Source organism: Vanderwaltozyma polyspora, genomic scaffold, assembly GCF_000150035.1.
Source record: "Vanderwaltozyma polyspora DSM 70294 KpolScaffold1045 genomic scaffold, whole genome shotgun sequence".
NCBI classification, from domain to species: domain Eukaryota; kingdom Fungi; phylum Ascomycota; class Saccharomycetes; order Saccharomycetales; family Saccharomycetaceae; genus Vanderwaltozyma; species Vanderwaltozyma polyspora.
This window is the reverse complement of record NW_001834678.1, coordinates 15960-40566: the sequence shown is the minus strand read 5'-3', so window position 1 is coordinate 40566 and position 24607 is coordinate 15960. Positions and strand designations below refer to the sequence as shown.

The 24607-nt window shown below is 34.7% G+C and overlaps 9 protein-coding genes and 3 non-coding genes across 12 annotated transcripts; 4 read left to right on the top strand and 8 right to left on the bottom strand.

Moving 5' to 3' along the window:
• Positions 1-534: 534 nt before the first annotated feature.
• Positions 535-1344, top strand: MAP2 (methionine aminopeptidase; the record flags this gene model as incomplete). The annotated part of the gene is made up of 1 exon (XM_001645840.1): positions 535-1344. One exon carries the CDS (start codon positions 535-537, stop codon positions 1342-1344), a length of 810 nt encoding a protein of 269 aa, XP_001645890.1.
• A 539-nt stretch (positions 1345-1883) lies between these two features.
• Kpol_1045p15 (uncharacterized protein) lies at positions 1884-2564 on the top strand (the record flags this gene model as incomplete). Its single annotated transcript, XM_001645839.1, has 1 exon — positions 1884-2564. One exon carries the CDS (start codon positions 1884-1886, stop codon positions 2562-2564), a length of 681 nt encoding a protein of 226 aa, XP_001645889.1.
• Positions 2565-3379: 815 nt separating this feature from the next.
• On the top strand, positions 3380-3982 carry ROX3 (Rox3p; the record flags this gene model as incomplete). The annotated part of the gene is made up of 1 exon (XM_001645838.1): positions 3380-3982. The coding sequence occupies one exon, from the start codon at positions 3380-3382 to the stop codon at positions 3980-3982; it is 603 nt and encodes a 200-aa protein (XP_001645888.1).
• A 536-nt stretch (positions 3983-4518) lies between these two features.
• Positions 4519-6816, bottom strand: BRN1 (condensin subunit BRN1; the record flags this gene model as incomplete). The annotated part of the gene is made up of 1 exon (XM_001645837.1): positions 4519-6816. One exon carries the CDS (start codon positions 6814-6816, stop codon positions 4519-4521), a length of 2298 nt encoding a protein of 765 aa, XP_001645887.1.
• A 466-nt stretch (positions 6817-7282) lies between these two features.
• BNA4 (kynurenine 3-monooxygenase) lies at positions 7283-8680 on the bottom strand (the record flags this gene model as incomplete). Its single annotated transcript, XM_001645836.1, has 1 exon — positions 7283-8680. One exon carries the CDS (start codon positions 8678-8680, stop codon positions 7283-7285), a length of 1398 nt encoding a protein of 465 aa, XP_001645886.1.
• A 901-nt stretch (positions 8681-9581) lies between these two features.
• YME1 (i-AAA protease YME1) lies at positions 9582-11669 on the top strand (the record flags this gene model as incomplete). The annotated part of the gene is made up of 1 exon (XM_001645835.1): positions 9582-11669. One exon carries the CDS (start codon positions 9582-9584, stop codon positions 11667-11669), a length of 2088 nt encoding a protein of 695 aa, XP_001645885.1.
• A 181-nt stretch (positions 11670-11850) lies between these two features.
• On the bottom strand, positions 11851-12969 carry CCL1 (TFIIH complex kinase subunit CCL1; the record flags this gene model as incomplete). The annotated part of the gene is made up of 1 exon (XM_001645834.1): positions 11851-12969. The coding sequence occupies one exon, from the start codon at positions 12967-12969 to the stop codon at positions 11851-11853; it is 1119 nt and encodes a 372-aa protein (XP_001645884.1).
• A 484-nt stretch (positions 12970-13453) lies between these two features.
• On the bottom strand, positions 13454-15088 carry ATP1 (F1F0 ATP synthase subunit alpha; the record flags this gene model as incomplete). Its single annotated transcript, XM_001645833.1, has 1 exon — positions 13454-15088. The coding sequence occupies one exon, from the start codon at positions 15086-15088 to the stop codon at positions 13454-13456; it is 1635 nt and encodes a 544-aa protein (XP_001645883.1).
• Positions 15089-15880: 792 nt separating this feature from the next.
• On the bottom strand, positions 15881-15979 carry Kpol_1045trna3. The gene is made up of 2 exons: positions 15942-15979; positions 15881-15917 (listed from the first exon to the last, which is right to left on the bottom strand). It is a non-coding gene; the product is annotated as a tRNA-Phe (tRNA).
• Positions 15980-17455: 1476 nt separating this feature from the next.
• On the bottom strand, positions 17456-20275 carry Kpol_1045p8 (uncharacterized protein; the record flags this gene model as incomplete). Its single annotated transcript, XM_001645832.1, has 1 exon — positions 17456-20275. One exon carries the CDS (start codon positions 20273-20275, stop codon positions 17456-17458), a length of 2820 nt encoding a protein of 939 aa, XP_001645882.1.
• Positions 20276-23130: 2855 nt separating this feature from the next.
• On the bottom strand, positions 23131-23202 carry Kpol_1045trna2. The gene has a single exon. It is a non-coding gene; the product is annotated as a tRNA-Asp (tRNA).
• Positions 23203-23226: 24 nt separating this feature from the next.
• Kpol_1045trna1 lies at positions 23227-23298 on the bottom strand. The gene has a single exon. It is a non-coding gene; the product is annotated as a tRNA-Arg (tRNA).
• Positions 23299-24607: the final 1309 nt, after the last annotated feature.

Sequence of the window (24607 nt, the reverse complement as noted above, 5' to 3'; positions counted from 1 at the left end):
TTTTATATAAGCTCTCTTTAAACATGGGCGNGCGGGCGGGGGGTGTGTGTTACAAGAGTTCAATCCCGTTTTTCCACCAGAATTTCGTTAACTTTTTGGGCAATATTAAAGCTTTTTCCTCCGGGCCGGGTTTTCAACCACAAATAGTTCCCCCCTTTCGAAAAAGAACACCCCTGAAAAACAAGAAGCATACCAAAACACCCGTGGACGTCGGAATGACCTGTGGTGAAACGGGTCCACCAGAGGGAGGCCAGAGAGAGGGGAGCCACACCTTCAGACATTGAATGTTTTCCGGGAAATTTTCCCGGGGCCATGGATGGATTTGACAAGACTTCACCTCGGAGAAGACAGTGAGGGAAACTTTTGAATCGAGACAAAGAGACGAAACTCGTTGAACGATTGGGGAAAGTTCTGAATTCCATCGTCGTTCAGAGAAAAGTCCAAAATAATTAAAACTTGGATGACATTACCAGAAATTGCAAACATATTGAAGACGCACCAAGGAAATTCACAGGTGCTGAGGATTTAAATCAAATGGAGAATCCAAAGTCTCAAGGTATTGGTTTCCCAACTGGTTTATCGTTAAATAGCGTTGCGGCTCATTTCACACCAAATGCTGGTGATAAAACAGTTTTGAAATATGAAGACGTGATGAAAGTCGACATTGGTGTCCAAGTCAACGGTTATATCGTTGATTCTGCATGGACAGTTGCCTTCGACCCCCAATATGACAATCTATTAACAGCTGTTCGTGAAGCTACCTATACAGGGATCAAAGAGTCCGGTATTGACGTCAGATTGACAGATATCGGTGAAGCTATCCAGGAAGTGATGGAATCATATGAAGTGGAAATCAATGGTGAAACGTTCCAAGTCAAACCATGCAGAAATCTATGTGGTCACAGCATTGGACCATACCAGATCCATGCAGGGAAATCGGTACCCATTGTTAAAAACGGTGATGAAACCAAAATGGAAGAAGGTGAACATTTTGCTATCGAAACTTTTGGCTCGACAGGTAGAGGTTACGTATTTCCAGGTGGTGAAGTCTCACATTATGCTAAGAACCAAGGACAATTGCCAAAACCAGCATCAGCAAACGCAAGAAACTTATTAAAAGTTATCGATGACAATTTTGGAACATTGCCATGGTGTCGTCGTTATCTAGACAAATTGGGACAAGAGAAGTACCTTTATTCGTTGAATCAACTGGTAAAAGAAGGGATAGTGCAAGACTACCCACCATTGAACGATATCCCAGGTTCATACACTGCACAGTACGAACACACCATCTTATTACATCCACACAAGAAAGAAGTTGTTTCCAAAGGTGAGGATTACTAAGAGAGAGAGACAGGGAAGTAGCCACTACAAAAGAAGGCCTTGACCTTGAAGAGGTTGATATATTGATTGATAAATATATAGATTCAGTAGATAATATGATCATTGAGAAGTTAATTGAGTAATAGTCGACTAGTCGATGAGATGAGATGAGCATTGACCGGTTCTTGTTTAGCACTCTCAACGGGAGTGGGGGGAAAGGGCCTTAACAAGGTAAAAAGGTCAAAGGAGATAGAGAATCGAAGTGAACAAGTTGATTTAATGAAACCTTTAAAAGTTTGGATGGTTGATTTGGATAAGAGAGATTGACGGATCGATTGATTGATTGATTGGTTGGTTGAGTTTCATTTTATTGTTCAAGGAGGTTTGGCTTGAAGAAGCAAAGAAGCTGGCAAGACCAACAGGTGAAAATAAAAATAAAAATAAAAATAAAAATAAAAAATTTTTATTTTTATTTTTGGTATACAAGACAAGTATCATTTAGTAGCAAGTTGAACTTGAATCACTAGACTTTTGAGAGGTTGAGATTGAATCGTATAGCAATGTTGGTAGTTGAAATTAATCCCACTAGTTTTGAGTTTGAGAGGCCGTTGACTCAGATGAGAACAGCTGTGGCTACGGTTCATAATGCAGCAAAGGAAGGAGATATAGTGTTTAAAGTTAGGACCACTTCACCAAAGGTCTATAATGTTAAGCCGAATTCTGGGGTTGTTAAACCTGGTGAGACTGTTCAAGTTCAGATTGTGCTTCTTGGGTTATCTGAAGAGCCTGCGATTGACGCAGTTTGCAAGGACAAGTTCTTGATTCTAGCACTACCGTTGCCGTATGCATTAGAAGGCAGAACAGTAGCGGACGTGTGGACAGAGCTTGAGAAGGAGTTCAAAACCTTAATGGTCTCCAAGAAGATCAAAGTTGGGTATTTGAATGGAGGGGATCAAGGGCTGGCCGAGACCACCACCACCACCACTCCTTTGGAATCACAACCACAAGTACAAGAGAAGACATCGAGTGGAATCCAAACTGGAGCTACGGAAGCAGCCGGCTCAGAGAAGAATGAACGTCCAGTAAGGTCTGCATCGTCTCCGGTAGGTCTGGAGACTGGTGAATTACAAGTCGAAGATATCGTCAAAGGAACCAGTACAATGGAAAATGTCTTGATGAATCCAAAGGTAATTGGACTCTTGGCAATACTAGTCATTCTATTAACCTGGTTGTACATTTAAAGAGGGGGATAAAAGCTACACCATTCCACACACACACAGAATATTCCCCCCCCCCCCCTCCAATCCCACCCGACCCCACTCAACTACTAATCAATTCATATACACTGCTCTAGTCAGTTCCTTCACAAATATATATATAACCCGTAAGTATGTAAGACAAACAAGCAATAAAAAAATTTGAAATAAACTACAACCAAACTACCCAAACCNAGAAGATGTTCAGGTACAACCCAACCGGACATTGGTCTCTCTGTCTCTCTTGTCATTTTCAATTTCATCTACTAAATCAATAATTTACTGTCATCATCAGTAACTCCATCAATATCAACCCTCCGATAACAAGAAAAAATTGCCCCACATCCATAAACCAACACTAATTTCGAATAACCCACTCTTGAAACCACAACTATACCTCTTGCATCTTAAATCTAACCATTTCATCATTATTTCATCACTTTTCCATTCGATATCCCATCTCAACAGATGCTTGATATCGCCATTTTTCCAAAGGGCTCTCTCTTAAAGCAAAAGGCAATAAGAAAAAAAATTTTGGTTTTAAAGATATAAACGAGACAAGAACGATGATTAATTCGAAAGTAAAGGTATATAAACAGTTGTTGTTTTGGTTCTATTGAGGTGGATTAGGTTTGGATTGATTTGTTTTAATTTATTATTATTGTTTGAAGTTGTTTCATTCCTGGAGAGAATCACCAAGCCAAGCTTTTCATCTTTATATATTTAAAGAAATTTTTATTCTTTAGGTTTTAAAGAAAGGTTATATATATATTTTTACTTGTTACTTTTTATTTGTTACGATGGAGGAAACTATTCCAGCTTACTATTATTATGTTGATCCTGAGAGCGTTTATTTGCCTCAGAAGCCTAATCCTATGGATGACTTGATAACGCAATACCAATTGGATGAGCTTTCTCAACAGGTAGCAAGGACTAATACCGATGGATCAAAAGCTGTTAAGTTGAGGAAGTCATATAAGAATCAGATTTCTGATTTGTCTGGTAAATTTTCTACTATTCCAACGAGGGAAAATGGGAAAGGTGGTGAAATTTCTCATATTCTATTCCAGAATAATCCTGATATGATGTCTAAGGTTAATCGTACTGAGGATATGACAAAGGAAGATTTTGAAGTAGCTATGGCTAATAGAGATGCTTCTTTTTTCGAAAATAATAATATGGATTGGGAAATGTGTTCGAATGTGCTCTCACAGTTTGAAAGATCGTATCCAACTGAGTTCCAAAATTCTCTAGGTTTCGCAATTGATGACTTAGCTTTTGATTTGGATGGCACTGGTAAAGCTAATCCAAAGAAGAGAAAGGTTAATAAATCTAACGGTAGTTCGATGACCACACCAAATAGTAATGAAACTGATGACTTGAAGAGAAGAAGGTTGGAATAAATTAGAAATTAAAAATTAAATTGGAGAAGTGAAGAATTATTAAAAAAAAAAGTTTAATAACAAAAACAAATGATAATAATACTATAAAAACAATACTTACTAATAATGCTTAATAATAATGAAGTCTGTTCTTTGAGTTTATAATACAAATTTAAAAAAAAAATGAATTAAAATAAAAAAATGTTTTGGTTTGAAGCATGTATATGCTTCTCAAACCGATGTTGTTCTTTCGTTTATTGTTCAATTTATTATCTGTCCATTACTTCCATTTTAATAATCTCATTCACTCACTCACATACGCACGTTTAAGTTAGCATATTTGCATCTTTTTGAATATATTGGAATTTCACTTTAATGATTGGGACTGAATTAAGATAATTAAATTATTAAATAATTAAATATTTAAATAATTAAAAAAAAATAATGATTAAATTATATTATTACAACTATATTTTATTTTATGTTTGATGATTTATTACATAATTATACGTTCTACTAATGCACAAAAAACTTCACTTCGTAATCTTAACCTAACTTTACTGTTCAACACTCTCCTTGGAAATATCATAAACTACAGTTAAATCATCGTAATTTTCCATATTCTTAACTGATAACCCATGTTCATTACATAAATGTAGCAAACAGATAAAGCAAAAACTAGTAGATATATCCTTCCTTGTTTCGTCACTATACATTTTGCTCATCTCATGGGCAATATCCGTAAGTTTGATTTCAAGTACCTCTGTTCCTACTTCAGAATCCTTTACTTTTCCAACTAATATCTTAATTGACTTCCAAAGATTATTCTTTAACCTTCTTACATCGACTTTTTTCGCCACTCTAGAATAATTAACCTTTCTATCATTAATAGGAAGTTTTCCGTTATCTTCATTCTTGATTGAAAATGTAGGTCCTTCTTGGATATCATTGCTATCAGAATCGAACGCTTGATTGAAATCAATTCCATTATCTTCTTCAAATGGATTTTCAAGATCTGCCGCCTGGATATCAATGCCATCATTATCAAAATTATCATTCCCATTATCATCTCCTTGTTCTTGCAATTCATAGTTCTTGGCCCAAAATTCCTCATTTGCAGGTTCAGGTACCGCATTCCCATCAGATAAAAACCCTTCGTCGCTTTCATTATGATTACTAGTAATAGTTCCCTTGTTTCTCTTATTTTGAAATAGCCTCATTCTTTGTAACGGTTTGATGAATAATCTAGTGATCTTGTCTGTAGAAAATTGATAATCATCGGGTAATAGAAAATGATCAGGATTCATTCGAGATTTCTGTGGTATCTCGATAACTTTACGTTGTCTTGGTGCGAATATAATTTCTTCCAGATCATTGTCGATTTTAAAAAAATCGACCTCTTCTGTAGATTTTTTCTTTGACTTCTTTGTATTACTTGATGCATTTTCATTATTATTGGTTTCCTCTCCGTCTTCATCTTCGCTGGATTTTTGATTATTATCACCTGTTTCATTTAATATCTTTTTCTTATAGTTTCGTACTTTCCAATGATCTCTACCACGCCAACTTTTCTTTAAACTTTCATCGAAATATGACATTAAATCTTGTTCAAACATATTACCCAGTACAGCGCTTGCTTCATCCAAAGTAGAGATGTTCTTCAGACTATCGCGAGTTGTTTCATGATTATCTATGATGTTTGCATCATCATCAGCATAGTTATTGTCATCCATATCAAAATTGACATCAGCATCTAGAGAATTGTCATCGAGATCAGCTTCTTTCAAATCATCTTCACTCAAGTAATTACCGAATTTGCTGTTAACCCCATCGATGAAACCTTTTGCCTGGTTTATGTCATTGACAACAGACTTTAGTTGTTTCATTGAAGATGATATTTCACATTTTTCCAAAGTTTCAAAATTGATGAAATCCATACCTAATACAAGTATTTCATCCTCAATAATAGCTTTTTCATCGTCAAGTAACCTTTCGTTATCTCTACTGATATCTTCCATAGATATTTCATTATTCAGAGTCCCATGCGAAGCATTTTCTATTCCATCATTTTCTTTTTCATCTGTATCTTGTTTTCTTCCATTCCTTCCATCTAATTCTGATTCTGATTCTAATTCTGATTCTAATTCTGATTCTGAACTTTCATCTTCTTCATTCAAAACATTTCCATTCTTAGTAAAATTTGTATCTTTTATGGCTGCATCAAATACAACTCTACAATTATTGTCGATGTCTAAAGTGTTCAATAATAAACTTTTAGAACCACCTTCATCGAAATCCACTAGTGCTTTTTTAAATAAAGGATCTATGTTCAATTCCTTATCAAGGCCTTTCATTCTAATAGTATCAAAATCAACTAATGTAGTTTCTAAAACTCTATTGTAAACTCTTCTCTTTGAATGGCTATCGGGATCGTCCGCAATTGGTAACCCAGTATCTGGATCAATTCTAATCCCATCATCATCATTAGCACCATCATCGCCATCCTCTCCAGTACTACCACCATTACCATTACCGTGTTTATCATTCTTTCTCTGCGCTAACCCACTAAGAAGCTTACCAGTTTCGGTAGTAACTGAATCAACTCTTGAAGAATAAATCTTAACACACCCATCCAAAGTGGCAGAAGCCTTCTGGAAATTAATATTATTCTCAGAATCCCTCAAAACATTCAAATCATAGAAATAATCAATCAATGCAAAGTTCCAACTATTCCTTGAGTTAATCTTATTATCTGTTGCCATCTTGATCCATTCTTCAAAATTTGCCAACATTGTAGACCTGTTGGTAAACAACCCTTGATCATCATCGTTCTCATACATTAATTGGGTCGTCATCGTGGATCTCCACTAACCACTAGTTCCCTAAATACCTTCCTTTGCTAGCATAAACCTCCTTCTTTTATAGCGATGATGTCCTTGGATCATTTATTTTTATAATGTAAATACTTAAATCTTCATTCTTAGGAAGGATGGTCAAATAATATCCAAAGTCACGTGATTTGTGTTTTGATGGGGATGACAGTAAATGATGTAACCTTTTTGAACCTCATATAAACAGTTTGAATATTTATAGGACTTGTTGGTGAGGCATTCATTAGATTGATTAATATATCAGAATTAAAGTCATTAATATATTTAATTAGATAAAGATTAGAATAAAAACTAAAATCATTACTTGAACAAATAGATAAAATTGGATGTTGGTCATGAAAATGTTGGTATTGATATTTATATTGAGAAGGGATTGAGGTTACAAGTGGAATCTTGTAATGGAATTTAAAGGAGTAACATTAATTTAGGTTTATTTGTTCTTTAGGTATTGTTGTAGAAATTTGTAACCAGCATAAGCAGTAGCTGCAAAAATCCCGGAAATAGCAAAATTTACAACTTTTCTATGCCATTTAGAGACACTCTGGGCTATATGGTATGGGATATCTTCTCTAAATGTCACCATTGTGTATAATGGTAACCATTTATCTTTTAAGATCCTTGATAGTCCACCATCTAAAGCTTTTCTCAAAAGGTACATAGTGGATGTCACGTCGTGAGACATCTCATAGTAATTTCTGTTAGATAGAGCGATGATAGCCAGGTGATCTTTGTATCTGATCCTAGAGTACTCGGAAAAAGCCTTTGATCTGTCTTCATCATACTTGTTCATCAGTTCCATAAGGACTTTGACATCCTCTAGACCACAGTTTAATCCTTGGCCATAAAATGGAACCATTGAGTGGGATGCATCGCCTAGTAAGATAGCCTTACCATCGTAGTGGTATGGTTTACAATCGATACAAGCCAATCTACCCTTGGGATTGTTGTGGAATGCTTCGACAGCTTCGTCGATTCCCATAATTTCCATTGCATCAGGGAAGTACTCCAAAAAGAATCTTCTAGTCTCTTCCTTTGATGCCACCAATCTATCAAGAATCTCCCATGAACTGAAGAAAGTTGAAGTGAATGAACCATCTTTATTTGGTAAAGCAATTAACATAAACTCATCTCTTGGCCAGATATGTAAATAATCTGGAGAAATGACGAAATACCCCTTGTATTGTTTCTGGTATTCATCAGAAGGAGGAATTGATAATTCGATATAACAACGGTCAACTTGAGATTGACTAAAGTCCATTCTTACAGCTCTTTGCATTTGTTCTCTGGTGGCTGAATGGATACCATCAGAACCAATTACAAAATCGAAATCATAATTGACAGTTGTGCTTTTACCTGGTTCATAAGGGTAGATAAATTCACAACGTTGTTTTGAGTCATTATAATCGAATTGAATTTTCCTTAACTTATGCTTAAACTGGACCTTTAAGTTGCCCTTCAATTCGAATTCTTTTAAACCATCCAATAAGAAGATGTTAATACCATTTCTATCGACTGATTTAATGGTCTCTCCATATAGACCGTACATTTGAGGTTCCTGCTCACCAGAGAGATAATGAATCATTCTACCTTTCATAGGAATAACATTTTCCAAAACATATTGATACAATTCATGGTCAACAGCATCAATAGCACTTAGTCCTCTATTTGAAATAGCTAAATTAATTGATCTCAATTGAGTCTTGTGAGTAGGAGCTCTTGGATCATCTCTGAAATCAAATAGAGTGACATCATAACCCTTTTGAGCTAAGAACAGACCAGTCAAACAACCAACTGGGCCAGCACCAATAATACCAACAGATTCTGACATAATTGTTATATTCACAATCCAATCTAAAAATACTTTACAAATAATGATATATATAATAATATATCAATAACCTTTGTCGACAATAAATAATGTGTAATATAGAGAAATATATGTATATAAATATAACAATTAGATTAAATAAGTAATTAATTGAAATTTCACCAGGAACGTAAAAATAATCAATGCTCAATATTTATATTGATGACAAAAGTTTCAAACTAAAATTCAATTTAACATAAATTAATATCGAATTTAAATTAATATTCAATCCAATATACAATTCAATGATGCAACGATAAAAATAAAAATGAAAATTCGAAACTTGATTGATCCGGCATTAAATTAAAGGGTTATAGCACCACCACCACCATCAAGAATTCAAACCATTTCGAATCGAAATTAATTTGAATCATCCAAGCTAACAATAGACTCTTATTTTAACATCCGAAGAAACAATATACACTGGGACCCATCCCAACAGCTATTATAAAACTGCTAAAGGGTTAAGAGAAAACGTCAAAGGTGGATATACTATCACAAGAGAAAGTGGTGGTGGTGACAAGAGAGTTTGACATAAGTTGATAATGTTCTGAATACCTCAAAATAAATAGTTCTTGTAGACTTGTAGACCTGTAATGATAATGTCTTATTTTTTGAAGGATACCTTAAACCATCTGGTATATTCTCTTGTTTGAGGTGATTAATAACAACCTCAAGTGACAGGCATCACGTCTTGGATGATGGTCAGAGTAATGTTTTAGTTAAATAAAGAACTTATTATGATTTTAACTTGAATGACAGTATTTAATTGTATATTATTGTATATTTACTCTTATACTTTGGCTTCAATTGCATAATTTCTTGATGCTTCAGTCCAACGGTCGTTTTAGCTTTATTAAGAATGATTACAAGCAGATTGCTCTATGGTGGTGGTACACCGTGGATAAGACAATTAAACAACACAGGATGTCGAATACATCAGCTTCCAGTACATTCAAGAAACTGTAACAATTATATATTTGGTAATTTATTTGGTTGTATACGTTCTTATATTACATCTAATAAGAATATTCTTAATAAACCAGAGTCAGTTATTAAGAATTATAGCATCAGCATCAGCAACAACGACAACGACAATAATCGGAAGAAAAGTGACAGGCTTTTAACTGAAAGAGAGAAATTGGCTAATGAAGATTTAGATGATCCAGAGGCTCAGGCCTCTTTATATAAGGAAATGTTAAGATTTGGTTTCCCAAATTATGTAGTTTCACGGTTTGAAACACAGGGTGTGAGTTCCAATTTAGAATGTTTCCGATTATATATTGAGAGTTTAATGAAATTGGGACAGTTCGAGAAAGTTAGGTCGATTAAACGACAGAAACTCTTCATTGATCCTTACCAAAATTTTATAAATGACAGTAAATCGAGTAGTATCAGTAACAGTAACAGTAAGAAGTCGAACTTTGGTTCTAAAAAAATTCCAATTCATGTAATTGTAACTGAATCAAAACTAGTTTTGTTTGTAAGATTTTTAAAATGGTCAGTTTTCATTGTTCTAATCCTATATTTACTGTCGAAGCTAGCAGATTTAATTGATGAAAGTTCTTCAATCTTGCCCAATTCAGAATTCGCTAATAAGACTATTCATTCAGTTAAATCAGATGTTAGATTTGAAGATGTATGCGGTTGTAATGAAGCTAGAGCAGAACTTGAAGAAGTTGTGGATTTTTTGAAGAACCCAAGTAAATATGAATCTCTTGGTGGTAAACTGCCAAAGGGTATCCTTATAACAGGACCACCTGGTACTGGTAAAACTTTACTGGCAAGAGCAACGGCTGGTGAAGCTGGTGTTAAATTCTTTATGATGTCAGGATCTGAATTCGATGAAGTATATGTAGGCGTTGGTGCCAAAAGGATTAGAGATTTATTTACTGAAGCTAAAGCTAATGCTCCTGCTATTATCTTCATAGATGAGTTGGACGCAGTTGGTGTCAGACGTACGACACTAGATCCCGCTTATACCAAACAATCTTTAAACCAATTGCTAGTGGAATTAGATGGGTTCTCCCAGACATCTGGTATCATTGTAATTGGTGCAACTAATTTCCCTGAGGGTTTAGATAAAGCTTTAACAAGGCCTGGTAGATTCGATAAAATTGTAAATGTCAGCCTACCTGATGTCAGAGGTAGAACAGAAATTTTGAAAAGACATATGAGAAATATCACATTGGATCTTGATGTTGATCCAGTAATACTTGCTCGTGGTACCCCAGGTTTTTCAGGAGCTGATTTGGCAAACTTAGTTAATCAAGCTGCTGTTTATGCATGTCAAAATAATGCCAAGACAGTAAATATGTCTCATTTTGAATGGTCAAAGGATAAAATACTTCTTGGTGCAGAAAAGAAGTCAATGGAATTGACTAAAAAGACAAAAGATGTTATTGCATATCACGAGGCAGGTCATGCAATAATGGCTCTCTTCACACCAGGCTCTGTACCGTTATATAAGGCAACTATTCTCCCAAGAGGTGAGACATTGGGCATCACATTTCAACTGCCAGAGATAGATAAAGTTGATGTGACCAAGAAAGAATGCTTGGCAAGGTTAGATGTTTATTTAGGTGGTAGAATTGCTGAAGAATTGATATTTGGTGAAGAGAGTGCAACTAGTGGTTGCACATACGATCTAAAGGAGGCCGCCAAAACTGCAAAAGCAATGGTCACTAAATATGGTATGAGTAAAAAAGTTGGACTTCTTAATCTTGAAGATGATATAGAGAATTGTTCTCCTAAATTCAAAGATTTGATAGATAATGAAGTGGTCAGGATTTTAAAAGAATCTGAAACCCGCACAAGAACTTTGCTAGCATCGAAACGACAGGAATTGGATAGGCTCGCACATTCTCTATTGGAATACGAAACTCTTAATGCCAATGACATAACAAAAGTTTGTAAGAACGAAGAGTTAGATAATCTAAAAAATTATTGAAACCTTGAATGAAAATAATATAATGTTCCATCTGGGATCCTACGGTTGTTATTAAATTGTTATTGGTTAATTACAATATAAATATCTATTGGAGTATACATATATATGACTTAATTTATGCATATCTTAATATAACTTTATGGGAAGTACAATTTATGTAATTCATGCTTAATGATAAATGCTATATTTTTTGTTTCTTTTCACCACTATCACTGACAGATTCTTCTTGTTTTCTTTTGGAATTGGCTATTGCCTTCATTGGGTTATTGCAGAAGTACAATTTAGCTGCTATATTTTTAGCATCATCCATAGTGACAGAAGGTAATTCTATAATTTTTTCTTTGCATGCAAGTATCAAGGAAAGTAGTACATCATAATTGATCGAAGATTCTGGTTTATCCTCCTTAGGTGAGTTATCTTTATCCTCAACTTTTTTATTCTTCTTCTTCTCATCTACCTCTGTCTCAGTTTCTGCTTCTTCTTCTTTAGGTTTAAACTTTGTTTCCAAATATTTTAAAGTCAATGCTTCATCTTCTAATAATAAAGCTGCTAGTGTTATTTGTGGAGGTGTATAAAAATAAATTGCATCTGTTAATAAAGCTTCTGTAATTCTTTTCTTACAGTTTTCATATATTTGACCCATGTATTTGATATCAACCTTACCAGTTAAAAGATTTTGAATATCCAAGAAGAAACCGTGTAGAGGTCTGTAAGGATGGTGGTTCAACAATGAAAACTTCAAACTTTCCAACAATTTGAACTCATGTTTTAAAATTGCTTCTCTAACAGATTTTGTCTTTTTTGCAAATGAATCTACACTGATAAAGTAGTTTTCTGATTTACAAGCCAAAAAAATTGTAGTATGAACAATAGTCTTAGGATCAATATCCATTACTGAGTTTTCCAAATAAAATCTTCTGAAAAACGTTAATGAAGTGGCTACAACCTCAGTAGGTAAATTCATATGTTGAGCAATACCCTGAACTTTCTTTGCATAAAAGTTAACTAATTTAACTTCTTCCTCCATCGTTACAGGAACTGCTTTCTCTAATAGAGTTTTAACTTCCTCTTCAGTTAAATCAGCGTTGTTTTCATCTCTAAAAGCTGAAAGTCTCTCTTCAACACTCACTACAGCTTGTGCATTGGTATCTATCCTCTTCTGTTCCAATTGTTCTGGTGTAAAAGACCAAAAACGGTATTGTGATGAGTGTCTATACAAATCATCATCTGAAATTCTTTTATAATTAGCAGGTTTCTCTTGCACTGTCCCAGAAACAGACTTAGAATCAGATCCTTCCATAATTGATGTAAACTAATGATCTTAACACTTTGATGTCTACTAATTAGAATCCCAAATGGTACAATCTACCCTTTGATACTCCTTATTCTTTTATACCTTTCAATATTCATCCAGTTCTATAGCTTGTATTTTTTGAAATTTGTTCACTTTAAATTTCAAAATGCCTTTATCACCTCTAAAATAAAAAGGTGAATAGATCACACAGTAATTAAATATTTGAATAGTTGTTGATTAGGAGTAACAAATGGAGTGTATATTTTAAGACATTGTGATGAAATTATATAGAATATCTATACATAGCTTTAATTTATTTTATTTAATTCTATTGTGGAAAAAAAAATTATTTTTTTTTATATTATTTTGACGTTGCCTATGTTCAGTTCAATATAACAAATAAATCCATGCAATCAATTAATCATACACGGTATAAAATAATATTATCAAGAATATTTGGAAAGAATAGTTAAAATTAATCTGAATTGTCTTAGAAAGTGGCGACAAAGGATTCAGTGGCAGATTTCAAAGAGGCCAATAATTCCTTGGTTAATTCACCCTTGTCTCTAATGGTGTTCAAGATTTCTAGGTGGTTAGATTTCAAGTAAGCTAAGAAAGCAGCTTCGAACTCACCAACTCTTGACAATTCAACGTTATCTAGGTAACCGTTAACACCGGCATAGATCAATGGGACTTGTTCTTCAGCAGCCAATGGAGAGTATTGACTTTGCTTCAATAATTGGGTTAATCTTTCACCTCTAACCAAAGTTTGCTTGGTAGAAGCATCTAAATCAGAACCGAATTGAGCGAAAGCAGCGACTTCTCTGTATTGGGCCAAAAATAATTTCAAGGAACCAGCGACTTGCTTCAAAGCTTTAACTTGAGCGGCAGAACCGACACGAGAGACGGATAAACCGACATTAATGGCTGGTCTAATACCCTTGTAGAATAATTCAGCTTCCAAGAAGATTTGACCATCAGTAATGGAAATGACATTGGTTGGAATATAAGCAGAAACATCACCACCTTGAGTTTCAATGACTGGTAAAGCGGTCATAGAACCACCACCTTCTTTGTCGGACATCTTAGCAGCTCTTTCTAATAATCTGGAATGTAAGTAGAAAACATCACCTGGGTAAGCTTCACGACCTGGTGGACGTCTCAATAATAAGGACAATTGACGGTAAGCGACGGCTTGTTTGGATAAATCGTCGTAGACAATCAAAGAGTGTCTACCATTGTCTCTGAACCATTCACCGATGGAGGCAGCGGTGAAAGGAGCCAAATATTGTAATGGAGCAGCTTCAGAAGCAGTAGCAGCAACGATGATAGAATATTTCAAAGCGTCGTGTTGTTCTAAAGTTTGAACTAATTGAGCAACGGTAGATCTCTTTTGACCGATAGCGACGTAAACACAGTACAACTTCTTCTTTTCATCAGAACCACTGTTCCATCTCTTTTGGTTTAAGATGGCATCTAAAGCGACGGCAGTCTTACCAGTTTGACGATCACCAATGATCAATTCTCTTTGACCTCTACCAATTGGAACCAAAGCATCGACAGCCTTCAAACCGGTTTGGACAGGTTCGTGGACGGATCTTCTTGGCAAAATACCTGGTGCCTTAACTTGAGCTCTGGTGTAACCAGCAGCTTTAATTGGACCTTTACCATCGATTGGATTACCCAAAGCATCGACGACTCTACCCAACAAACCTGGACCAACTGGGACATCGACAATCTTACCAGTTCTCTTGACGATTTCACCTTCTTTAACTAATCTATCAGAACCGAACAAGACAATACCGACTTGACCTGGTTCCAAGTTTAAAGCCATACCTTTAACACCAGAAGAGAATTCGACTAATTCTTCAGCTTGAATGTTGTTCAAACCGAAGACTCTGGCAATACCATCACCAACAGCCAAAACTCTACCAGTTTCATCTAAGTTAGCTTCTTCAGAGACACCTCTGATTCTTTCTTCCAAGATGGAAGAGACTTCGGTTGGTTGAGCCTTAGCAGTAGCATAAGCTCTTCTTGTAGCTAAGACAGCAGCAGGTCTTGCGAATTTAGAGGCATTCAAAGCAACTCTTGGAATTGTACGTAAAGCAGCAGCACGGGATAACATAACGAATAATTGCTTTTAGATATTTGCAAGTTATATGATAGTAATTGGAGGAGGGGGGGGGTTGAAAAAAAGAATATGAATGTGTATAGGATGGGGGAAAAGAATTGGGATAAAATAATAACAAAGTTTAGAAAACTAGTACAATTAACAAATTAGAATATATAAAAGAAAACACCAAATCTATGCAAACCAAAAAAAAAAATTACTAGATTCTGTAAGTGTAGTTTTGACTATTGTTCAAAATTCTCTTGGAAAGAAATATTACCTTGATTATTTTTTTTCTGTTATAACTATAACAATATCTTGAATAGGAGCAATATAATATAGGAGGAAGCAGATAAGTCAGTCCTTAAATAATAGTAAATTGATCTTGTTCAATTGATAAGTCAATGGTGAAGTAAGTTCCTCTAAGGGATTAAAACTTGATCGAGGTTTGTTAATTTCAATGTGTTGAAAAAAAAAATTGTCTTTATGGGCAAAACTTCAAAACGAAATCTGATTGGGTGGAATTTGGTTGTTGCCGAGATTTTGAGATAAATGCAGCGCTATCATTTAGGAGTCATGTGATCTGGTTTTTGAACTTGAGCTGAGCTGAGCTGAAACGTGTAGTAGTATTATGTTGGGAAAATATATAACATTGTGTGGGTTGGAAGATGTGAATCAGAGACTCGGATCTCTTTGTAGTGGGGAGCAATTGTCTTTTCATGTTGTAGAGATTCTTAGAAATTTAGAACTTTTTAAATAGATTAATTCAAAGAGTTAAATAAAAATTGAAAAAAAACAAAAAATAAATGCGAATTCTGTGGATCGAACACAGGACCTCCAGATAACAGATGATTTGACCGAAGTTAATTCTTCAGTCTGGCGCTCTCCCAACTGAGCTAAATCCGCTTATTAACTTGAAAATCTAATGAAAATATAAGTTCCGAGTTTGTACGCAGGTATCAGTATGTTTGGAATCACATGACTAACCAAAAAGCTTTCGATCTCAAGACTAATCAAAAGTTAGCCAACTTGATCAAGTAATCCTTGTTGTGACCTAAAATATAGGTAATATCTTGTGTACCTACCATTATATTACCTACATTTTAGGTCACAACATTTAAGCTTTATGATGCGTAGAAGATATACGTTAAATAGGAATAACACAGTTTATATTATATCACTCCGAGAATAAAAATATACATTAATTACCTCTGACGTTAGACCAACTGTTGTTTAGCTATTTCAGCTGTAAACTAAGCCGAGGTTGGCAGAGACATCTGAACAGCACTAACTCGGCTTAGAACAATAAGACAACTAAAGAGAATTCGAATTCATCAAACGAATTTTACAAATGAAAATCTTATAAATATATTTAGAGTATGGTAATTTGCATTTACTCATTTCCACCTCTTTTTATCTCATTTACATATTCTTTCAAAAGGAGAACATTAAACCTCTTGTTAATTAATTAATAATGTTTAGTATTGCATAGCTAGTAGAAGCGTCACTAAATACTTCCGTTTCCTACTGCTTGTCATTTTACCACAACTCAGATTTAATCTATACAGTCTAAGACGAAGCTGTTTTACTATACCATGTGGACAAAGTTGTAAGTTGCTCGATACAACAAATACCTACCATTGGAATGTTAGAAGAACCTAGAATTGAAGTAGCACTGTTCATGATTTGTCCTAAACCATATTCAACCTGGTATTCTCTCATATTTCAATTATATAAAATGATTGATAATTATCAGTGTCTCTAATTCCCTTTTTTTGCCCTTATTAAAAGGATCTCTCTAATATCTATTGATATCGTCTATATTAATTCAGTTGATGTCTTTTAGGCTCTATCTTAATAATATAGCATTTCAATTTTCAGATTATTCAATCTTTATCTATATGGCTTCTTTGTTTGATGTATTCTCAGAAATTGATAGGCCAATGCCTTAAAAGCGTATTAATTGACTATCCAGATATTTATGCTAAAAGGGATACCGAGTATACTCGAACCAAATCTGGACTTGCTATGGTTAGTTCCCTCAAATGTGTGTCTAACCACCAATTTTATAGAACCCAAAACTACCATCGACCTCTAATGTTTGATGGGGCACAGTTTCTGAGTAACTTATAATCACCAGTTTTAATCAAATTGCTGATAATAACGACAGTATCGCACTTGTAATAAGATTAAATGATTTATAGTGAGAGATAAAAACTTATTGGCGCCAATTATCCTGATCAAAAAAAACAAGTAAGTAAACTTCAATGAGAATATGAATGGAATTTGATTACTATATATAGTTATATATGGAAAAAAGTCTTGAAATATTTACTATTAAAAGTTTTGACGAACAGAAGTAATTCTAACTCGGTTTAGAATTTAAAAGAAAGAGGTATTATTAAAGTAACCTAAACTGGAACTGAAACCCGATAGAACTGAAACAGTACCAGATAAAGATTTTTCATATGAGGCAGTAGATGGCTCGATTTCACTGTAGGTACTTTCAAATGTAGAAGAAAATTCAATTAATGAAGAAGTTTCAACTGATGAAGTAACTTGAACTGAGGAAGAAGCTTCAACTGAGGAAGTAACTTGAACTGAGGAAGAAGCTTCAACTGAGGAAGTAACTTCGACTGAAGAGTACTCAACTGAGGTTGCTGGAGCTTCGGTAGAAACTTCTGAAGTAGCGACACTAAAAGAAGTTGGGAAACTTGATTCAGAGGTAAAGTCAGTTGATTCAGTTGCATTGCTACTACTGGTTGAAGGAACAACACTTGTTGGAACATAACCAGAAGAAGTAGAAATGCTTGGAATAGGAGAGGCTTCTGGCAAGTATACAGTATAAACTGGATATGACCAAACACCAAAGACTAAACCTAAGAAGCCGACACTGAAACTGTAATTAGTGGTAGTAGATTCAAAGGTATTGGTCCAGGCAGTGTATTTAACGACACCTTCCAATTGTGGAGTTTCAACGTAGAAAATAGTTTGGGCAGTAGAGAAACCATCAGAACCAGTGACAGTAGTATAACCAGTTGAGAAAGTGGTGATACCAGTAGTTGGGCCTTTGATGTAAGATGTAATTTTTTGTAAGTGGGTTGGAATAACAACAGAGAAAATAGTAACAGTTGTTTCAATTCCATCAGTACCTGTAGTATAAGAAGTATCGGTAGCAAATGTAGATGTAGAGCCAGTTTGTGTACCTTGGCTGTAAACAGTTCTAGTTGATAGTGGCAAAGGAGTTTGTACCAAAAATGTACTGATAGTAGTTTCTTCACCGTTAGAGTTAGTAATAGTGTTGACTTCTGTAAAATATGTTCTTGTAGTAGAACCAAAGTAACCTTTGGTGATTGCAGTAGTAGAAGCATGAATTGGAGTGTGAACAAAGTAAACTGTGGTTTCCCATAAACCAAAGATTTTACTTCTAAAGCCTAATTCGAACTTGATGGAAGTTGAGTAGAATTCAGTAACTGATCCAGCGTATGGGACATAAGATGTAATACCTGAATGTCTTGGAGTTTGAACATAGAAAATAGTAGCAGCAGTATTGCTGTTGTCGGTACCAACAATGGTGGTAACACTAGTGGAGTAGGTAGTGATTATTGAACCACCGTCAGTGTATGAAGTAACCTTCTTGATATGGGTTGGAATAGCAACAGAGTAAACCAACAGGGTTGTGGAAAAACCATCAGTACCTACAACGTTTTTGTAAGTGCTTTCAAAGGTAATAGTGCTGTCGGTTTGGTAACCTTGGGTGTAAATTGTTGTTGTTGCTTCTCTGATTCTAGAGGCAACATAGTAGATGGAAGCAGTGGTAGTTTCACCATCTGGGCCAACAGTACTGTAAACTTGAGTACTGTAAGTGCCAGATTGAGTACCAGTTGTACCAATGGTAGTGGTAGCATAAGAGTTACGAATTGGAGTGTGAACAAAGTAAACGGTTGTAGACCATAAACCAAAGATCAAGCCACTGAATCCATATTCAGAGACGACACTGGTAGAATACCATTCGGTTTCAGTACCGGTGTAACCAATTAAACTAGTGACACCTGGATTTCTTGGAGTGTGGACATAAAAAACTGTTTGAGCAGTTGCACTACCATCTGAACCAGTAGTAGTGGTAATATCAGTTTCGTAAGTTGAAGCGAAAGTGGCTGGCCAGTAATCAAAAGAAGTGACATATTTCAAATGTGTTGGAATGGCAACTGAGTAAATAATTTTTGAAGTGTGGATACCATCAGTACCTGTTTCTAAAGTTTTTACAGTAGCCAAAGTAGTAGTGTAACCTGTCTGGGTACCTTGAGTGTATGCAGTAGAAGTTTCAAATCTTAGAGGAGACTTGACGTAGAAAATAGATAAGGTTGTGGATTCACCGTCATCACCCAAGATAGTGGATGTTTGAGTTAAGAAAGTGGAAGAAGAAGGGTCGTGACCAACCATGGTAATAATAGTGGATGAGTAACGGTAAGGGATATGGACGTAGTAAACAGGAGTTGGGATAAAACCAAAGATTAAGTTACTGAAACCCAAGTTATATTCAGTACTTGTTGAGTAAAATTCAACATCGGTACCAGAATAACCAAAGTATGAAGTGATACCTGATGGTCTTGGTTGGTTAACGAAGTAAATGGTGCTTGTAACTTCTTCGTTGTCGCTAGAGTTTACAATGTAACTGGTAGAATAAGTAGTAGTTACAGAACCTGTGTAATCTTGATATTTGGTAGTTTTCAATAGATCAGTTGGTAAAGCAACGTAGTATACTGATAAAGTAGTGTTGAGCCCATCTTTTCCTGAAATATAAGATGTTGATAATGCAGTTGTTGGAACAGTGCCAGTGAAGTCACTGTAAGATCTAAAAGTAGTGGTGGCATATCTAACTGGGGTTAGAACGTAAATGGTAGAGATAGTAGTCTGTTCACCATCAGAGCCTATGGTGACTTTAATATCTTTGGCGATAGTGGTAGGGGCGGTAACAGTTGTGGCACCTTTTTGGATAGTTGTAGAAGATGCACGACGGGGAGTGTGTATTAGAAAAGTAGTTTCAGTCTCAGCAAAGAAACCGAATAGACCTCCGACTTTGCTAAATTGAGTTGAGTATGTAGTTGTGTAAGTTTCAGACCAGGCATTCTTTAATGTACTGATTGGTGTAGCTGTTATCAAAACTGCTTGTAGCAGCAATAGAAGATAATTTAACTTCATTATCAGCTACTTGATAAGACTTGTATGATTGATTGTTCTTGTTTTTAATTTTGTTTAAGTATTTAAGTTTGGAAATAAGACAAGAAATGGTTTTCAGAATCTTTTTCTATTGAACAATTGATTGATTTATATAATGTTAAATTTAATTTCAAATTAGAATAACTTTTGTGAGATATGGTGAAAAAATAATTGCTGCCATGAGTGTGTCTATAGACCTGCTGAATTTTCAAGAAATATAGGAATCATAAGGAAAGGTGTTGATTTGTCAATTCCAGAAAAATGTGTTAAGAACGGTAGGTAAGAACGACGGACTCAATTCGTTTAATTGACTTCAAAAAAGAAAAAGATTCGAGATCTAATTTCAAGGAATAGAATTAGATCTTGTTAAACATTTGAAGGAATAATGAAAAAGATTTCCTTGGGGTTCAAAAGATTAGGGAAAGGATTAAGGTGATTATGAGCCAAACCGCTAACTCGATATTTTTTTAACCTATTTCGGAAATATTCCATGAAAGAAAAGAAAATATATATCGAAGAATAATTATAAGTGAATATACTAATAATTATTAATTACACAAAATTAATTTCTGTATCATAGGTAACTGCTACCCGTAACGCTAGAAATAACTGGTAATTGTAATGTAATGACCAATACCGAGGGCAAATAGAAGAAGAACGAGGACCAATTATGGGACATCTAAGTAGGTAGACATAATAAACTCAAGAGATAGTATCTATACATATTTTGTAAGGGCAAGGGCAAGGGAAAGGGCAAGGGCAAGGGCAAGGACAAATATACAACTGTAAAAACTGCAATCGAAAGTGAAATTTTGAGATATATGTTCTCTACTTTAGGAAAAAACCAGAAAGCCAGTGCAAGTATGATTATCAATAAAATTTGTCCTGACAGCAGCTTTTTTATTAATTAATTATTTTTTAATAAAAAATTTAAATCTAATTCAAATAGCAAATGTCATAAAAAATTTATGATACTCCCTTCTTATGCCTTGTCTTGCCTTGGCTTGCCTTGGCTTGCCTTAGAATCCAACTTAAAAATATTCTTAGCATTAGAGACCGAATTAAAATTTCCATCAACTCTTGTGGTGACCCCAGAGGACAACGATTTGGGTTTGTAAACTTCTGGTAAACCCTGCCTGTCCTGGTGATAGCGACAAGAATCTTGTGTTATGCTTGTTATAGGAAACTGATTGAAGTTCGAAGCATGAAGATATCCCCTTTAGGAAGAAAAAGAAATAGAAAAAGAAAAAGGAAATAAAATAAAATTAGAGTATAGCCTTGCTAAACTAAAATATTACTCAGAAACATTCGTACACGGCCTGACAAAAAATATCCCATATTACAATTCAGACAAATCCCGTTTTGTGGCATGTCCTTTTTGTGAGTATACATATTCCGTACAGATTCAAGTGAGAAGACAAAGAAAAAAAAAAGAAAGAAGAAAAGAAAACGGAAAACGGAAATGCAGTTTCTTTTTTTATCTCATGTGTTGTTTCTTTTTATTGTTCCAAAAGGCAACAGCAAAAGAAAAAAACACTTTTATTACGTGAACAGGCGCGGGAGCGGGAGCGGGAGGAAAGAGACGGTGGTTGTTATTTTGTGCATTTGCACCTTGTCCCTTTTGGTACATAGAGATATCATTTCCTCGTCTCAGAGATCTACGCAGCTATACCAATGTCTTTAGTAATTTTGTCCTTTTTACGTTTTTTCCTCTTTTCTTTTTTGTCTCTTTCTCTCTCCTCTCTTGCTCTTCTCACATTGAAAAGCCAAAAAAAAAATAGGACAAGTTCACAAAGGATTAATATGATCAAATTCTATTTTGTCACACGAAGAAGGGCAGGAAGGGGTACTTCTTTGTATCAATTTAGCAATCTATCAATCTATCAATCTATTAACCAGTTAGTATAGTACACTTTTGTTTTAAACTAGAGCAAGCTACGATCAAGAAGATGTGGTTGTTACAGTTTGCTTATTGGTCAATTAATCTTGTTTTTTCTCTTGTGTATTTCTGGCTCTTGTTAGGTCGGCGGTAGTCGTCATCGTTTATTGGTTCAAGGTTTAAATATTGCTGCAGGAGGGCAGCCCTGTGAGTACAGGTTCTATAGGAAACATGTTTCCCGCAAAAAGATTGATTTGATGGTCGGTTTTTCTTCTGATGTGTTGAATCAACCAATAATTAAAGGTTTGTTTAAGTTTAGTCCAATTGAATTCTATTACTAATAGGCATCAAGATAGAATTGTATTAGAACTGATTCATATTTCAATTTAACTTTGATGCATCTGAACTCTATTGTTGAACTATTTTTTTTTGAGCTGTTGGAATGAAAACTGCTGGAATACCGTTAAGAGTATACCTATTACGCATAAATACATATATGACTTGTACTACCCTTTTTAGGTCGATACCCTGAACACCAATTGCAATCAAGTGAAAAATAATAAGATAAAAAAAAATACATAAAAAGGTTGGAGGAAATTGGAACAAAGGGGAGTAACCTCTAATTGGTTAATTGTAATACGAGATAGATGCTCAACATCTATATATTCGAATACTTTTTTTATTAACTGATGGTTGCTCAAAATAGAGCCTTTATCTGTTTTTTCTGACCACAGTGTCATAGAAACAGGCCAATGACAACATTTTTTAGCGTGTTTCAAAGTTGTAAATTTCTGTGACTGAACATCATCATATTTTGAAAGAGATTCAGCAAAAATTTGTAATATCTAGGTACATCTTGCGAACAATGTATTTTTGAGCTTCCCCAAAAAATACAAACTAGAATCAGAATTCATTGATCATTGTCCTATGATCCCAGCTCGATTCGATGCAAAAAATACTCCGCGACGGGGAATTGAACCCCGATCTGGCACGCGACAAGCGCCCATTCTGACCATTAAACTATCGCGGAATTTGAAGAGATGAAGAAACAAAGCACTCACGGTGGGGGTCGAACCCACAATCTTCTGATTAGAAGTCAGACGCGTTGCCATTACGCCACGCGAGCTTAATTTCTTGAAAAACTGAAAAATATAATAATGTTTTATTCATTCATATCCATGTTTTTTTAGATTTTTAAACTGTTTTTTCTCACCCTAACAATAGGGTTTCTGTCAGAATTATGAGGTAACACGTGATCTAAACGTATTACGACATTATTCATATAGGATAAAGAAATGTTACTTTACACGAAAGTATTACTGACGCTGAAAACTTTTCCAACACTGTATATAAGAAATGATGAGATCTTAATTGATACTTATCATATGTACTATATTCCCATGTGTATATTTTATACTTTAATACACTGGATCAATATCAACTTATTAAGAATGTCCTTGGAAATAAATAAAGAATCTATTACTATGAACGATTCGGTAGAAAAACCACAACATAATTCTCTACATGTTTCGGGGTCTGATATATAAAATTGGTGATACTACATTTCAAGCTTCTCAGATTTTGTAAATGGTACCAAAGTAGACGAACTAGAAATAACTACTTCTCAAATTCAGAAATCTTCTTTTGTCAAGAAAAAATTTATTGACTAATGCGTTTCTGATAATTTGAATATGTAGGCTTTCACTTGTGGTATATTCTCTATGTATTATATAGGATTTTGTTAGATGCTAAATTTGGTTCAATATTCATTCAGCGTTATACGGGGCCTAATTTCAACAAAATAACTAATGTCATGCCTGATCTTGGATTAAGAAGTGATAACAATCCATTTAGACCTTGTCTTTTTGTTGTGACTTTAACCTGGATACTCGAGGATAAAGTTTATGTCACTATTGCTGTTTTTGGTACAAGGTGAATGTATCGATTTCTCTAATATATAAAAGGAACAAATTTTCAGTTCCCATATATAAAACTATTTATGTTATATAGACTACTCTTTTACAGGAGGGAGAGCGAGTTACCACTCACTGACCTTAGTAATAGGTCAACGTACCTATTTAACGTATATCTACTTGCATTGAAGCTTAAAGCTTTTACCATTCTGACACTTTTTATGTTGATGTCACCATTGATTTCAAGAAATATTTAATTACTGGACAATAAGATCTGAATGAACCTTAGGAAAAAGCCTGTAAACGTTTAGTGTGTTCAATTTTAAAACTAAAGTCGATATTTTTAAGGCGGCAACCAGTATGAAACCATGAAATATCTTTAGGATTTCTGAAATACTCTATTTCCTTAAACTATTATCGCTTGCCTTACGTATCAACACTATGATTTTGATTATTATATTCGACAAGAGATTATTATTATGCAAATGAATTACCCAAAGTCAGATGAAAGGGGCAGGGATA